This window comes from Oncorhynchus kisutch, linkage group LG16 (assembly GCF_002021735.2).
Source record: "Oncorhynchus kisutch isolate 150728-3 linkage group LG16, Okis_V2, whole genome shotgun sequence".
Classification (NCBI taxonomy): Eukaryota; Metazoa; Chordata; class Actinopteri; order Salmoniformes; family Salmonidae; genus Oncorhynchus; species Oncorhynchus kisutch.
Genome location: NC_034189.2, coordinates 13919086 through 13935564, shown reverse-complemented (window position 1 = coordinate 13935564; position 16479 = coordinate 13919086). Strand labels below are relative to the sequence as shown.

At 42.4% G+C, this 16479-nt stretch overlaps 1 protein-coding gene and 2 non-coding genes across 3 annotated transcripts; all 3 read left to right on the top strand.

Annotated features, from left to right (window-relative positions):
• The first annotated feature begins 4397 nt into the window (after nucleotides 1–4397).
• Nucleotides 4398–14663, top strand: LOC109906321 (eukaryotic initiation factor 4A-I). Its single transcript, XM_020503965.2, has 11 exons — nucleotides 4398–4467; nucleotides 5813–5864; nucleotides 6193–6325; nucleotides 6940–7079; nucleotides 7755–7923; nucleotides 8469–8578; nucleotides 10309–10452; nucleotides 10954–11091; nucleotides 12031–12120; nucleotides 12400–12479; nucleotides 13405–14663. The coding sequence occupies exons 1-11, from the start codon at nucleotides 4445–4447 to the stop codon at nucleotides 13547–13549; spliced, it is 1224 nt and encodes a 407-aa protein (XP_020359554.1). The 5' UTR covers nucleotides 4398–4444; the 3' UTR covers nucleotides 13550–14663.
• On the top strand, nucleotides 8135–8277 carry LOC116354138 (small nucleolar RNA SNORD10). Its single transcript, XR_004203538.1, has one exon. It is a non-coding gene; the product is annotated as a small nucleolar RNA SNORD10 (small nucleolar RNA).
• Nucleotides 13000–13142, top strand: LOC116354137 (small nucleolar RNA SNORD10). The gene has a single exon (XR_004203537.1). It is a non-coding gene; the product is annotated as a small nucleolar RNA SNORD10 (small nucleolar RNA).
• Nucleotides 14664–16479: the final 1816 nt, after the last annotated feature.

Sequence of the window (16479 nt, the reverse complement as noted above, 5' to 3'; positions counted from 1 at the left end):
ATCTTTTCAGTCTCCTGAGGGGGAACAGGCTTTGTCGTGCCCTCTTCACGACTGTCTTGGTGTGTTTGGACCATGATAGTTTGTTGGTGATGTGGCTCTCAACCTGCTCCACTACAGCCCCGTCGATGAGAATGGGACCGTGCTCGGTCCTACTTTTCCTGTAGTCCACAATCATCTCCTTTGTCTTGATCACGTTGAGGGAGAGGTTGTCTTGTCACCACAAGGCCAGGTCTCTGACCTCCTCCCTATAGGCTGTCTCATCATTGTCGGTGATCAGGCCTACCACTGTTGTGTCATCGGCAAACTGAATGATGGTGTTGAAGTTGTGCTTGGCCATGTAGTCATGATTAACAGTGTTGAGGATCAGCGTGGCAGATGTGTTGTCACCTACCCTTACCACCTGGGGGCGGCCCGTCAGGAAGTCAAGGATCCAGTTGCAGAGGGAGGTGTTTAGTCCCAGGGTCCTTAGCTTACATTAAAAAATAAAATAATAGTTTTAAATATATATGAAAGACAACAAAAATACTATTTACACACTTTCATATTATATGCGCTGTGATACAGTATGTTTTTTTAAATGTTTTTTTAACGCTAAACTTTTTTTTGCCTGAGTAACCTCTAGTGACAGAGCATTCCACAATGATATGGCTCTATACATAACTGAGTAACCTCTAGTGACAGAGCATTCCACAATGATATGGCTCTATACATAACTGAGTAACCTCTAGTGACAGAGCATTCCACAATGATATGGCTCTATACATAACTGAGTAACCTCTAGTGACAGAGCATTCCACAATGATATGGCTCTATACATAACTGAGTAACCTCTAGTGACAGAGCATTCCACAATGACATGGCTCTATACATAACTGAGTAACCTCTAGTGACAGAGCATTCCACAATGATATGGCTCTATACATAACTGAGTAACCTCTAGTGACAGAGCATTCCACAATGATATGGCTCTATACATAACTGAGTAACCTCTAGTGACAGAGCATTCCACAATGATATGGCTCTATACATAACTGAGTAACCTCTAGTGACAGAGCATTCCACAATGATATGGCTCTATACATAACTGAGTAACCTCTAGTGACAGAGCATTCCACAATGATATGGCTCTATACATAACTGAGTAACCTCTAGTGACAGAGCATTCCACAATGATATGGCTCTATACATAACTGAGTAACCTCTAGTGACAGAGCATTCCACAATGATATGGCTCTATACATAACTGAGTAACCTCTAGTGACAGAGCATTCCACAATGATATGGCTCTATACATAACTGAGTAACCTCTAGTGACAGAGCATTCCACAATGATATGGCTCTATTATACATAACTGAGTAACCTCTAGTGACAGAGCATTCCACAATGATATGGCTCTATACATAACTGAGTAACCTCTAGTGACAGAGCATTCCACAATGATATGGCTCTATACATAACTGAGTAACCTCTAGTGACAGAGCATTCCACAATGATATGGCTCTATACATAACTGAGTAACCTCTAGTGACAGAGCATTCCACAATGATATGGCTCTATACATAACTGAGTAACCTCTAGTGACAGAGCATTCCACCATGACATGGCTCTATACATAACTGAGTAACCTCTAGTGACAGAGCATTCCACAATGATATGGCTCTATACATAACTGAGTAACCTCTAGTGACAGAGCATTCCACAATGATATGGCTCTATACATAACTGAGTAACCTCTAGTGACAGAGCATTCCACAATGACATGGCTCTATACATAACTGAGTAACCTCTAGTGACAGAGCATTCCACAATGATATGGCTCTATACATAACTGAGTAACCTCTAGTGACAGAGCATTCCACAATGACATGGCTCTATACATAACTGAGTAACCTCTAGTGACAGAGCATTCCACAATGATATGGCTCTATACATAACTGAGTAACCTCTAGTGACAGAGCATTCCACAATGATATGGCTCTATACATAACTGAGTAACCTCTAGTGACAGAGCATTCCACCATGACATGGCTCTATACATAACTGAGTAACCTCTGGTGACAGAGCATTCCACAATGATATGGCTCTATACATAACTGAGTAACCTCTAGTGACAGAGCATTCCACCATGACATGGCTCTATACATAACTGAGTAACCTCTAGTGACAGAGCATTCCACCATGACATGGCTCTATACATAACTGAGTAACCTCTGGTGACAGAGCATTCCACAATGACATGGCTCTATACATAACTGAGTAACCTCTGGTGACAGAGCATTCCACAATGACATGGCTCTATACATAACTGAGCAAGCTCTGGTGACAGAGCATTCCACGATGACATGGCTCTATACATAACTGAGTAACCTCTAGTGACAGAGCATTCCACCATGACATGGCTCTATACATTACTGAGTAACCTCTGGTGACAGAGCATTCCACCATGACATGGCTCTATACATACCTGAGCAACCTCTAGTGACAGAGCATTCCACGATGACATGGCTCTATACATAACTGAGTAACCTCTAGTGACAGAGCATTCCACCATGACATGGCTCTATACATAACTGAGCGACTCATTAATTCTGTTTTTGGTTTGGGTACCGTGAAGAAACCCATAGTGGCGTGTCTGGGGTATGTACAGTATGTCTTTTTGTAGTTTATGCTAATAGATTATACAAGTGGTTAGGCATTTTCAACACCCAAATGTTTCTTAAAAAGTTTAGAAGAGAAGTAGTCAATTTCTCCTCAACTGTGAAAGACTATCATGCATGTTGATGTTAGTTCTGTGTGTGCAGTTCAGGCGTGCTGCTTTGTTAGGTCTTCCTTTGCAAAAATTGACTATATTACCGGACAGTCATGAAGATGGGACAATATCTATTCAATTCAATTCATTTTAAGGACTTTATTGGCATGGGAAACATATGTTAACATTGCCAAAGCAAGTGAAGTAGATAATAAACAAAAGTGAAATAAACAATAGAAATTAACGGTTAACACTTCCAAAAGAATAAAGACATTTCAAATGTCATATTATGTATATACACAGTGTTGTAACGATGTGCAAACAGTGAAAGTACAAAAGGGAAAATAAAAATAAAATCTGGGTTGTATTTACAATGATGTTTGTTCTTCACTGGTTGCCCTTTTCTTGTGGCAACAGGTCACAAATCTTGCTGCTGTGATGGCACGCCGTGGAATTTCACCCAGTAGATATGGGAGTTTTACAAAATTGGGTTTGTTTTTCGAATTCTTTGTGGATCTGTGTAATCTGAGGGAAATATGTGTCTCTAATATGGTCATACATTTGGCAGGAGGTTATGAAGTGCAGCTCAGTTTCTACCTCATGTTGTGGGCAGTGAGCACATAGCCTGTCTTCTCGAGAGCCAGGTCTGCCTAAGGCGGCCTTTCTCAACAGCAAGGCTATGCTCACAGAGTCTGTACATAGTCACAATATCACAGGCTGAACAACTAGTCAGATGATCTTTGTGTGAAAAACGTGTAACGTGTTTTTATAACAGACCTATCTCTCCCCATCTTCAACGGAATTTTGTCAATATGACTTGACCGTGATGATAACTGAACATCCAATGTCAAAAGTGTGCTATTTGAACCCAGGGCTAGAGTGGAGCTTAGGTTGCCCATCACATCTCTCAGTTGTTGTTTTATAGTGAACATTACCAAAGCAAACGACATTAGTCATCATTAGATTCGTTTTGTCTCCATGACTAAAAACAGAGGGTAGTCTAGGTAAGTGATGATGCTTAAATTAATCATGTTATCCCACATAAACTGAAGCAGTATACGTTGCGAAAATAGGAGACGTCTTCTAATGCCGCTTTCAAATGTTACTCGGTACTTGAAGAACATTTTTGGCTTGTTGATTCGGTGAACGCGGCACGTGTATAACTTCAACCAGTTATCAAGTCGAACATTTCCAAATGTCCTAGTTCCGACTAGCACTTGAACGCTGCATAATTATTACTTCAATTTGTGAAATTAAGATATAGTGACGTGCAGACTTGTGCAGGGCTCTGGTCATATGGTTTGTTTCACATGAACTAGCCCTGGATCGGTTTTTAGAATTCTTATTCTTGAATGAGATTTTCAAACAGGACCAAAAACGCTGTTCTAAGATCAGTGTCCGAGCGCGCTCAATGTTGCAAAGGGGATACCCAATGAAAACCGACATTAAGACTGCTTTTGCCCAATAGCTACATGCAATGGGAGGGTTATGCACTCTATCCCGCCTGCTTGTGTGCAAATCAACGCGAGTATGCTGTCAATCACTTACTTAACGACGTATAAATTAGCCAATGATATGTCATAGTGGGGGGAGTCACAATTGATTGACATGGAGCTGCTGCAATGAAATCGCTAGTTCGGTCATCACGTTGACGTATATATAAGGTTCCTACCACATTCTCATCCTTTGTGATAATGTCGGCTGAGTATGAAGATAGGTAAGGAATGAACGCATATAGTTGGCACTGTATTGCGTAATATTGTTTAAGTTGTAATTTTAAATAGAAAAATAGGAAATATCGTTAACGCATGTGAAATGAAAATGTATGCCATGTTTGAAGCAAAGTTGTTTGTTTACAGTCGCTAGCATATTACGGGCTAGCCAGTTAATGTTAATTTTGTGAACGTTAGCCCGTTTAAAGGTCCATCGACCCGGCTTTTTGAGAACTTTTTGACTTCTGTAACGTCGAAAGACAGCGTTTTATTGTTAGTGGTATAAAAGCAGGTGAATTGGGAAACATTGGGTAGGCTTGATTTGAAAACCCCTGCCATATCGTTAGCCCAACTTGCTACTTTTCAGTGCGAGATGCGACGGTGCCGGTTTCTCCGCATACACTTGAGTGACGCTTTTCAAGCCTGGTCAAGGCCTTCCCGGAATACCGCCTAAATTGTTAATATATTATTGACAAACCCTACTTTTAAAAATACCACGACCTATTTATCTTCAGGGCAACATGGTAACAAATTACAGGTCAGCTGGATGGCGAGTGCAGGGGGAAATTTCACGCACATGGTCGTCGTAGTTAACGGTACTTGCGAGACAATGGCAGGCCTTATGATCAAGATGGGAATGATATACGATTACTGCTTTTTTTCTGACCTACTTAGCACACCGGACACCACTAGTGTATTTAAAAAATGGTCGAGATGTGATATAGATTAAGCTGCCAAATAAATCGAAAAAGGGCTCTACTTTGGGCCTAGTTGGCTGGCTAGCAAGCTAATCCTAGTTTGACACGTATATGTAAACCTGGTACCCACCAGTCGTTTTCATGGCTTCATTTCAGTAGGAAAATGCGTTCCTCGGATGTTCAAAAACAGACTAAATTGTCCCCCCCCGACTTAAAAAAAACAAACTAATTTTATATATTCAGTCGTTTACGCTTGCTGTTATCCCGCTTGCTATCACCAGCATTTAGGCCGTGAAAAACGACCATCTTGAAATGGCGGCTTTGTAGACCATGGGGCAGTTTTTCCTCGGAAAATGCCGCGCCCCCCTCGAGGTGTTCTACAGAGCCAACTCCAGTGTGCTATTCTGATGTTCGGCAATAGTATTAACGCGTATGAAAAGTTTAGCTGACTTATTCTAAAGCTATTCTGGTAGATAAACTGCTTTTGGTGATGACCGTACTATTACCGGGTCTTACCTGCTTGTCTAGTGTAGCCTAACGATATTTCTCGACGTTTTTTAAAGCTACAATATGTGAGCTTTTGTAAATAGGATTTCCCTAGTGTCATTAATGTTTTGGTATTTGTTAATGACCATCTACTGTTAAATTTCAGACCTCCCAGAGACAATGGCCCAGAGGGCATGGAGCCAGATGGGATCATTGAGGTGTGTATTGCTTCTGTGACAACTTCTACATTGGATGTGAAAGACTAGCTAGATGTGCAATAGCTCCAGTTATAACTCAATAATGTGTGAAATCTGCCTAATTAAATGCAGACACTGTACATACTCAAGTGGTCAAGATACTGTGTAGAGGCATACCTTGCTAATTGGATTCCAAAAGCTCCAATGTATGAAGTTAGATATGTCGTGGAGTTAAAGGATGGCTGGTTTTGACCTAGTTTGAATGCACTGTCAACTTACACCGGATACGATTGTTTGTTAAATTACTAAAATGTCATTTTGATATCTATATTCTGCCCTCAACCTACAGAGCAACTGGAATGAGATCGTGGACAGTTTTGATGAGATGAACCTGGGCGAGAAGCTGCTCAGGGGAATCTATGCCTATGGTTTTGAGAAACCCTCCGCTATCCAGCAGAGGGCTATCCTCCCTTGTATCAAGGGTGAGTACTCAACCACACCCAATTTTCAGATGCTTAGGCATAATGGTAAAACACAATCTAAGCCTTATGGGATCATTCAAAACATTTGAATGGTGATCTTGCCATGTCAATACAGCATGGTCACTACAGTGACTGAAATCTAAATTTTTCTTAGCTCGTCAGCTTGAAAAGATAACTAACCGTCACTTTAACTGAAAGTGCTGAAGTCATTCCTTCTGCATGTTGCTTTCATGCCCCCTGTCAACTGGGCAAGGCGGTGTCCTCCAATGGCACTGACTCTTATATCTGGCAGGGGAAGAGAAACAGTCCATGTTCATCCCAGCCAGCTCTGTTCAGTGAGGAATGGGCTGGTTCATGCTATGGGCACAGATGACAAACTATTCAAATTTAGTTCATTTTGGGCTTATTAGCTTATATTTACTGCCTTATTGAAACAACTTGGAAAGCGAACTGGTGTTGGTTGGAGGAGCTTTCTGGTTTAGTTTGCGTTTTAACGAAACATTATAGTAAAAAGCATTGGTTAACACCCAAAGAGTATAGTAAACCTAACACTAAATCAGCCTGAGTGTGTATGAACTTTATATGCTGAGCTTGGCATTCTTGTCTGTCTCCAGGTTATGATGTAATTGCACAGGCTCAGTCTGGTACTGGGAAGACTGCGACCTTCGCCATCTCCATCCTGCAGCAGATTGACATGGAGCTGAAGGGCACACAGGCCCTGGTCTTGGCCCCCACCAGAGAGTTGGCTCAGCAGGTGTGTTGACAAGGGAGGAGAGGGAATGAGCTGGCCAATAAAAGGAATTAAAAACAAATGGGTAATGTTCACATCTCTAGCATGAAACCGTTGCATTTCTTGTCCTATATCCAAGAATTGCATTTGAATTAACATTTTAGTAGGTTTAGTTTCTGGCTTATCAGTGACCGCTTTTAAGACGTGCCACAAAGCTAACTTTGGTTTGGCCTGGGTTTAAGTAGCTGCCACTGAAACCAGCAGGGCTAGCCAGAGGTGTCTGTAGCTTTGAAGTGTAAACAGCTGACATTATGCTAACCCTGGGTCAACCCTGAAATGTCACAATTTTAAACTCTGGACTTTTTGTGTTTTTTGACCTTATTAACCCCCCTGTCAACTGGGCAAGGCAGTGTCCTCTAATGGCACTGAGTCTTATATCTGTCAGGGGAAGAGAATCATTCCATGTTCATCCCAGCCAGCTCTGTTCAGTGAGGAATAGGCTGGTTCATGCTATGGGTACAGATGTATATCTGATGTGCTTCAACATACAGTTGAGGTTACATGTGGAAAATAGGTGGCAGTCTTACAAACTAGTGTGTTCTTTAGTAAAGAGAACCAACCTGCTATAGTCTGAAACCATTGTGTTTCTCCCCTAATTGTAATTTAGAAGTTTACTATGTCTCTTCCCCCCCTCAATAGATCCAGAAGGTTATCTTGGCCCTGGGTGACTACATGGGAGCCTCCTGCCATGCCTGTATCGGAGGGACCAACGTCCGTAACGAGGTCACCAAGCTGCAGGCTGAGGCCCCTCACATAGTGGTGGGGACCCCGGGTCGTGTGTTTGATATGTTGAACCGCAAATACCTGGGTAGGTAGGGGTTAAACAATTGTTTAATTGACCATCAATGGCTGAATTTCTGCTTGGAATGAGGCTTTTAAAAAAGTATTTGAATACACCTTATCCAATTCAACACATGTAGTAGTTGACCAATTAAGTGTAGTGGTAAAATCAATGGTTTGTTGCACATTTTGTTTGCAGTGCATAAGACCTTCTCTTGACAGGGTAGGATTCTAGAGCTGTATAATGATGAAATCCATGCGTGTCAACTGACTCTGGAACCCCCTGAGTGTTCTAGTTCTACCACTCAGCGTTCTGTTGGCTGGTATGTTCTTGACCTCAGGGCTCTGGAACTTATGATCAGATTCCACACTGGCTGAATACAGTATTTTTCAATCACTCAGAACTTGGTTTGCACTTGGGTAAAGGCATTGAATCAGATGGTCCACTTGGCATTTACCCTCATTTTATCCCTTCTGCCATGAATTTAGCTGTGATAATACGAGTGAAGATAGAATAAGTAACTACTTGTAGATGTGTTTAATGGTGCATCACTCCACCTTGCCTCCATGCAGCCTCCAAGAACATCAAGATGTTTGTGCTGGATGAGGCTGACGAGATGTTGAGTCGTGGTTTCAAGGACCAGATCTACGAGATCTTCCAGAAGCTCCCCACTAGCACGCAGGTATGTCATTCTGACTAGTACTAACCCCAACCCATCAGCACTATTACACCCATCTGTCATGACTCTCGCTAGAATCTGATTAGAATTAACTTTATTTGACATGATCTGTTTCCTCTAGCTTGAAATATTTAACATGGTAGTCATTGCTAAAGTGCACTGTCTTAATTAAGGACATTTAGTTAGAATGCATAAGTCACTTATTATACCTTTCAGCTAACTGATCTGTAGGATAGGCTTCAATAATTATCATCTTAGAACTACCCATCCCGGATCCGGGAGAATATTCAACTACAGTAATTAGCATAGCGCACCGGTCTTAAATATTCCTATTCATGAAATACAAGTGAAATATAGTTAAACACAGCTTAGCCTTTTATTAATCACCCTGTCATCTCTGGTTTTGAAATGATGCTTTACAGCCAAAGCAAGACAAGCGTTTGTAAGTTTATCGATAGTATAGCATTATGTCCAGCTAGCAGCAGGAAGCTTGGTCGCGAAAATTAGAAAAGGAATCAAATTAACCGTTTACCTTTGCTCTTCGGATGTTTTCACTGACAAGACTCTCAGACAGCAAATGTTCCTTTTGTTCCATAAAGATTATTTTTATACCCAAAATACCTCCTTTTGTGGTTGTGTTGAAAGCCACCGGAAATGGCGGTCATGACAACGCCGAAAAATTCCAAATTATGTCCATAATATCGACAAACATGGCAAATGTTTTTTAATCAATGAAGGTTTTTTCAAATGTCTATTCGATAATATATCAATCGGGACAATTGGCTTTTCAGTAGGAGCGAGGAAATATGACTACCTGTCTTTTACGCAAGAATCACTCTGGGCCCTCAGCTGCCCACTGATGCAATGTCGTTTACTCTCCCTTCAAAATAAAAAATAAAGGCCTGAAAGGGAAGCCACAGAAAGACGGGTATCAAAATAAGAGTCACTTCCTGGTTAGATTTTTCTCAGGATTTCGCCTGCGATATCAGTTCTGTTGTACTCAGACAATATTTTTACAGTTTTGGAAACTTTAGAGTACTATCCTAAGCTGTCAATTGCTGTGTACTTTGCTTTTAGTTATGAACTTGATTCACTTTAACTGCTCTCCAGTGACTGGCCTCAGTCCCAACCCATAACTTATTGGCAGTTTCCTACTTAGTCGCCGGTTGCCCAACTTTCAGTTTACCACTGTTCAGCACACCAGTCACTCCTGTGGGTGTGGTTGGCATTGCCTCTTCGCTGAGGTTGAACAGTTGACTTCAAGGGGCTATTCATTTGTCATTTTCTCATGTGAAAGTCCATTCTCCGCCCTTGCTGCTCCGACCCAGAAACTGTGGTAGTGTCTTTGTTAGGTGAATGGAAGAGTTCTCCCCACCAAGATAAGCATGACATGATTCGGAATAGTTTTGATCTGCCGCACCCCCTTGAAACAACTTTTGTCTTGACGGTAGGAAACCAGGCGCCTGTAAAACTAAGAATTGTTTTAATCTAATGTCTCACTTGATTTGTTTGAAATACTTTTGGCCTCCACCCTCTTCACTAAGGCGCCTAGTGAATTGACTCTCCCGCTCCTCGATTACTTTTGACCTTTTTCAAAGGGAGGCGAGAAGACTCCGGCTTTAAGCAAACACAATTGACTAAAGTCAATTGACTTAAACACATCTGACAACCCTTTATCGTTCCTGTTAATTCAAATAGTTAAACATGCCCTTTGACCTCTGACACCCCTCTAGGTGGTGCTGCTGTCTGCCACCATGCCCCAGGATGTCCTGGAGGTCACCAAGAAGTTCATGCGTGAGCCAATCCGCATCCTGGTCAAGAAGGAGGAGCTTACCCTGGAGGGTATCCGACAGTTCTACATAAATGTGGAGAAAGAGGTGTGTGTTGCCGTTAGGCACAGATCTAAGATGGGGTTGCATTTTGGGGGGGGGGGGGTTCTTGATGAAACTCGTGCATGTCAACTGATCCAGAATCCCCCCTGTGCCTCTCAGTGGCCAGTTGGCATTCTGTCAGCTGCTTGTTAGAATGGCCTCCGGGCTCCCTGGGCGTGATCTGACTAAAGCTGCGGGTGGCACACCTTCATGATTTACTGTCCTGCCAAAGACTTTCCTCTTGTGAGATTTTGGCTCATAGTTAAGTTGGACTAGGGTAGAGTAGTATGAGTGAAAATATTGGGTGGTTAATCATCTGTTTTGATGCGTTCTATACTTCTATTTGGCCATTTGTACCTGAACTCGCAAGTCTAAACTAAATGATACGAAAGCTACTTCTGATCAGACCATATCCATATTGTGGAAGGTTATCCTTGTGAGTGACAACTCACATCCTTGGCTGCCTAGTCATCTTCTAACCCATTGTCAATGTCTCCCCTCTACCAGGAGTGGAAGCTTGACACCCTGTGTGATCTCTATGAGACCCTGACAATCACCCAGGCTGTGATCTTCATCAATACTAGGAGGAAGGTGGACTGGCTCACTGAGAAGATGCATGCCAGGGATTTTACTGTGTCCGCTCTGGTAAGACGAATACCTTTTTGACTAACCATTAGGGTGGATAGAGGGCACCACCATGCATCGCTGCTGTAATGTTGTGCGTGCCCTCTATTAACTTCTATGGACTGACCTGACTACTCTAGCTGTTACTATGAGCTCTCTGGCAAGAGTAAGGAACCCCCTTTGAGCTTTAGCCATAGCATGAATATAACTTGAACCTTACGCTACAGACTAAGTGCTGGAGAATTGAAACTTAAGTTTCATTTACGGTAATTTTAGTTCAAGGCACTGCGTGGTCAATTTAACATCTGCATTGGCCGTGCAGCATTCCTGCTTAAGCTTCACGGTGCTGTTGTCAAGGGAGCTTGTTTATACAGGACCTCTTGCCCCCACCTACCATCAACCGTGTCAATGTGGAACTATATGGAGTCCTCAGCCTTACAATATTTGGGAGGCGCGATATTGTTAAGTTTAGTCTCTGCGTGCCTCCGGAGGCTCCACAATTGCCTCACACCCTGTGACCAAGGCAGTCATGGTAATGTCCATAAGTGTTGTCTGATTTTTCTTAATGTAACTGTCGATGTGGGGTTGTCCCATACAATTATTGTGTGCGTCAAGTCAATGGGGTCAATTCTATTTATATGATCTGACCCCACCCCCCCTGTCAACTGGGCATGGCGGTGTCCTCTAATGGCACTGAGTCTTATATCTGGCAGGGGAAGAGAAACAGTCCATGTTCATCCCAGCCAGCTCTGTTCAGTGGGGAATAGGCTGGTTCATGCTATGGGCACAGATGAGGCAAACTTATTATTTTTACACTGTATAGCATTTTGACAACCCAGTCTAAAGGCCACACCATTGATAGTCTACAATATCCAGACTGGACCTTGGGTGTAAAGGAATCTCTCATACCGATGTCTTATGCATTCATCTGACTTGTAGCTCATGTCTGATCTCTTCTAGCACGGAGACATGGACCAGAAGGAGAGGGACTTGATCATGAGGGAGTTCCGTTCAGGCTCCAGCAGGGTTCTCATCACCACTGACCTGCTGGTAAGTCCTTTCCTGTTAATGGTGTCCCACTTAAATGGTCGCCCCCACCCACTCCCTGTTAATTTTGGCCCAGAACTCTCCTACCAGCTTGGTCTTTGGTAGTGAATCTAGTCTGCTCTCCAGTGACTGGGCTCAATGTCCCAACTCATGTAATTCTCTAATGTAATGTCTGTTTCCTTGTTGACTGACTGTGAAACATGTGCATCCTCTTACGCTTTGTCACCAGTAGAAGTACAGCGCTAATGAGTGATTATTCCCTCGGTCTCTGTCCCGCTCCAGGCCAGAGGTATTGATGTCCAGCAGGTGTCCCTGGTCATCAACTATGATCTGCCCACCAATAGGGAGAACTACATCCACAGGTGACTAAGTGCAATTCCCAGAAGGCAGCGGTAAAATGTTGAACATTATGATCCATGCAGAGCGATATTTGACACCAGGGTGGTACATGTTTGATATGCGCCAACATATATTTGGCTTTGTAGGTGGCACCGCTTGTTGCTTCATACCATTATGAACGAGCTCAAGCGACAGTGTAGTGTGGGCCCTAAAGTTCTGACACACTCAGTCATTCTGGAGAGGCCAGTGACTAGTCTGAATTACACTGCCATTTGCTAAAGTTGTCAAATATTACTTATGAAAACTTTGCCTGCATTGTCATCAGTTGTACTTTAGACTGATATCAATGTTGCGCGCTAGCCATTTGACAATTTGCTATCTAATGGTGTTCTCCACTCAAATATTATACACTTAAAACTATCTGTTTTTGAACAACTTTCTAATGTCATTGTATTTCCAAGCCATTGAAATGCACTTGATAATGATTAGCATGTTCAGTTGTGCATCTGCAACCATGGATAGTAAGCATAGGTTTCTAAAGCTGTATAATGATGAAATCCATGCGTGTCAACTGACTCTGGAACCCCCTGAGTGTTCTAGTTCTACCACTCAGCGTTCTGTTGGCTGGTATGTTCTGGACCTCAGGGCTCTGGAACTCATGATCAGATTCCACACTGGCTGAATACAGCGTATTTGATGGAAGTTGAGGTTCCTTTCCAGGTTCTCTTACAATACATTTAATGGAGTACACTGGGTAGAATTACAGAATTGGGGGAGAATGAATGGCTAAATGTGAACTCTGCCAATTGTTCCAGACAATGGGTTGAACTGATCTATTGTCCAGTAGCACCAAGCAGCTCCTCTACATGCAGCAGGCCCATTTCAACATGTTAACCAAAAGAGATGAAACTAAATATCCAACCTAAAACCTCCATTCTCTCCGGTCAGGATTGGTCGAGGAGGTCGTTTTGGCCGCAAGGGAGTTGCCATTAACATGGTGACTGAGGAGGACAAGCGCACGCTGAGGGACATCGAGACGTTCTACAACACCACTGTTGAGGAGATGCCCATGAACGTGGCTGACCTCATCTAGATTCTGGAAGATTTCCTTCTGCCCCGTCCCAAACCTTCTGTCCCCTCTCTCCAATCCCATTGGCTTCAACAACAAAAAAACTCCAATCAGTTAAAATGACGATCACTCAGATCCTGGAGCCCTCCCCCTCTTGACCTGAAATCCCATCCTATTTCACCTTTGATTCCTATTCTTGTGATTGCATACCGACTGGTATTCAAACTCATTACAAATGATTTTACTCTTACACTGGGGGTTTTGTCTTGTCTTCATAGCCCTTTACGGTATTCTGGTCAGGTAAGTATAGTATAGCTTAAGTTCTACCACACCTTTCCAAAGTCAAAAATGCATTGTCGATGGGGCTGTTCCTCTTTGGTTTTTAAACCCCTGACACCCTGAGATGGTTCTAAATGATTGGGTGCCCAAGCACTAAAGACTGAAGTTTAGAACTGATACTGGGTGATAAGTTTTAACTCCCCAGAGTTTGATAGAGGGCACACATGCATCTTTGCCGTAGTGGCTTTTGTGCATTTTAGGTATTTAGCAGGTGCTCTTATCCAGAGCGTCTTACAGGAGCAATTTCTGTTAAGTGCCTTGCTCAAGGGCATATTTTTCAGTTGTCTTGGTTTCGTCCCAGTAATCTAATGGTTGCTGGTTACACTCTTAACCACTAGGCTACCTGCCATCTGTGCCCTCTATTTAACTTCATGGACTGACCTGACCGCCTTAGTTGTGGTTGTCTACTCTTTACCCCCAATTGATGCAACTTAATGGCATTTGTGTATAATGTTGGGAAGTGACTAGCTTTTAGTTAGGTTGACTCTCTGGCTGCATCTGACAGTGCACCCTATTCCCTATATACTGCACTATAGACTACAGGGTGCAATTTTGGACGTGACCTCACTATTGTGACGTGCTTCATTGATCTTCAGTCAGTGGGTGTTAATAGTTAAGTGTGATAAAATTACTATTGCCCTTTTGGGGGGGGATCTTGGAGAAGTTATTACTACCAGAAAAGACTACAATGTATCCAACTGATATTGGTATCCAACTCGTCTTGGGAGGTGTGTTTTTAAAGGGGTTCAAGGAGCAGCATCAACAAATAAAAAATAAAATGTAGAGAAGTGATCATGAATGAGTATGAAATGTTTCCTTGATCCTGATCTCTGCTGTGATTCTCTTGTTTATACTTTCTTTATCCTTTTGTATAGTCCGACGTTTAGCATTATTTTAGTTTGAAGCCTGCCGTGTATTGGTGGGGTGACAGGGCGACTGCTGCTCAAGGCAGAAAAAGTGACATTCCAACTTTTCCCCAAAATTCCCAGATTTTCCAAATCGTGGTGGAAGGGTTCTGCAGCCCTACAGAGATCCAGCTATGCCTTGTTTCCAATTGTCACAAACCCGGTTGTGAGGATTATACATTTCACAGGCTATTTCCTTCAGTTTATCATTTTCTTTCCAGAAAGATTCGATTTGAAAGGGTCACACTTTTGTAACCTACCTCACCAAACTGGACAGGTCTTTATACGAAGGACCAACCTACAAATGAGGGCGACTGTCTTATATTTTTTCGTTTTATAAAATTGCCTGTCACTGGGTGGGCGGGGAAAGGAATGTGCAGAGTTATTGCTTGGTCAGTGCTATTTTTTAACTGAATTTATTAAAGGAAATGTGATTGTTAACATTTTTTGAGACGGAAGCCGTGTACCAAATTTTCTACATTGGGTTCTGTATAGTATTTATTTTAATGGTCTTAAATAAAATAAAGGTATTTCTCCTTTTTAACAAGAACTATGGTTGATGTTGCATTCGTGTCCATTTTCACACTAGGTTGTCAATAGTTTTATTTGAATGATTTTCCTGGTGTTTGTAGTTGGTTCATATCTGCTTTCACATATTTAGGGTATGCCATAGACATTGGCTCTGTCCTGTTGTGTCTGAGCATGGGACAGCTCCATTGAGGCCAAGTACAGTGCCACTGTGTTGGTGGACTGAAAGGGTGCCTACTGCTAGTGTTTGAACAGGTGTAAAGCCACGGTTGGCGACTGACTGTAACCTGCAGTTATGGGCTGTTTACGAGTATAAATCATTGGCTGATCCTAATGACCTTGATGGAGTTGTGATCCCTCCTGATCCATAGGAAGTCCCACCCAGTAACTTGCTACAGTGAAATCAGTCAGTGGTGCTGCCTACGAAACAGGCTTTTGGGCACAAGTCATAAGGTAAGTCTCGTATTTCACTTACATCTTTAGATGTCCTTGAGAGGTTGGTTACAAACTAGTACTGTTCGAAATCATGGTTCAAGTTGCATTCATATGTATAAAAAAACGTGTCGCATGCGTTGTAGACAACAGCGTAGACTGTAAGCTTACATACGGGTCCTTTTCCAACAATGCAGTTATCAATTTACTAATCTCAAATTGTCTTAAGAAAACATCCTACCATTGATCTTGATAAATCTTAATTGATAGAGGTGGTAGGTTACAAACTGCTGTTTAAAATCACCACAGGGAAACTAAACTGTCAGGCTGCCCAACTTTGAAACCGTACTGGAATGAGGTTGTGACTAGGAGTACAGCAATAGGTGGAAGTGACTTTTCCTAGCAGGTTAGGAAAGCATTTTATCTAACTTTTCCTAACCGTAAATTCTCCTAACCTGCTACGTTAATTATCCAATCCTGCTGCGTTCAGACCTGATGTGTAATTTCTCCACCTTAATTCTCCTAATTTCAGGGGTTCCGTTTATGTTCCTGGTGTCTTGTGAATTGGCCACTGCCATCACCCCCTGGTGCTGCTACAAGAGCTGTGTTTAGACAAGCCGCCCAATTCTGATTTTCCACTAATTGGTATTTTGATCAATCGCATGAGATACTTTTCAGAGCTGATCTGATTGGTCAAAATAGCAATTTGTAGAAAACAATGTCAGAATTGGGCTGCGTGTCTAAATGCAG

Bases quoted from the DNA above. Each gene is read 5' to 3' on its own strand.
- LOC109906321 (XM_020503965.2), top strand. From the start codon at position 4,445: ATGTCGGCTGAGTATGAAGATAG. The intron at 11,092-12,030 runs GTAAGACGAATA...GATCTCTTCTAG, and splicing joins ATTTTACTGTGTCCGCTCTG to CACGGAGACATGGACCAGAA. The intron at 12,480-13,404 runs GTGACTAAGTGC...CTCTCCGGTCAG, and splicing joins AGGGAGAACTACATCCACAG to GATTGGTCGAGGAGGTCGTT.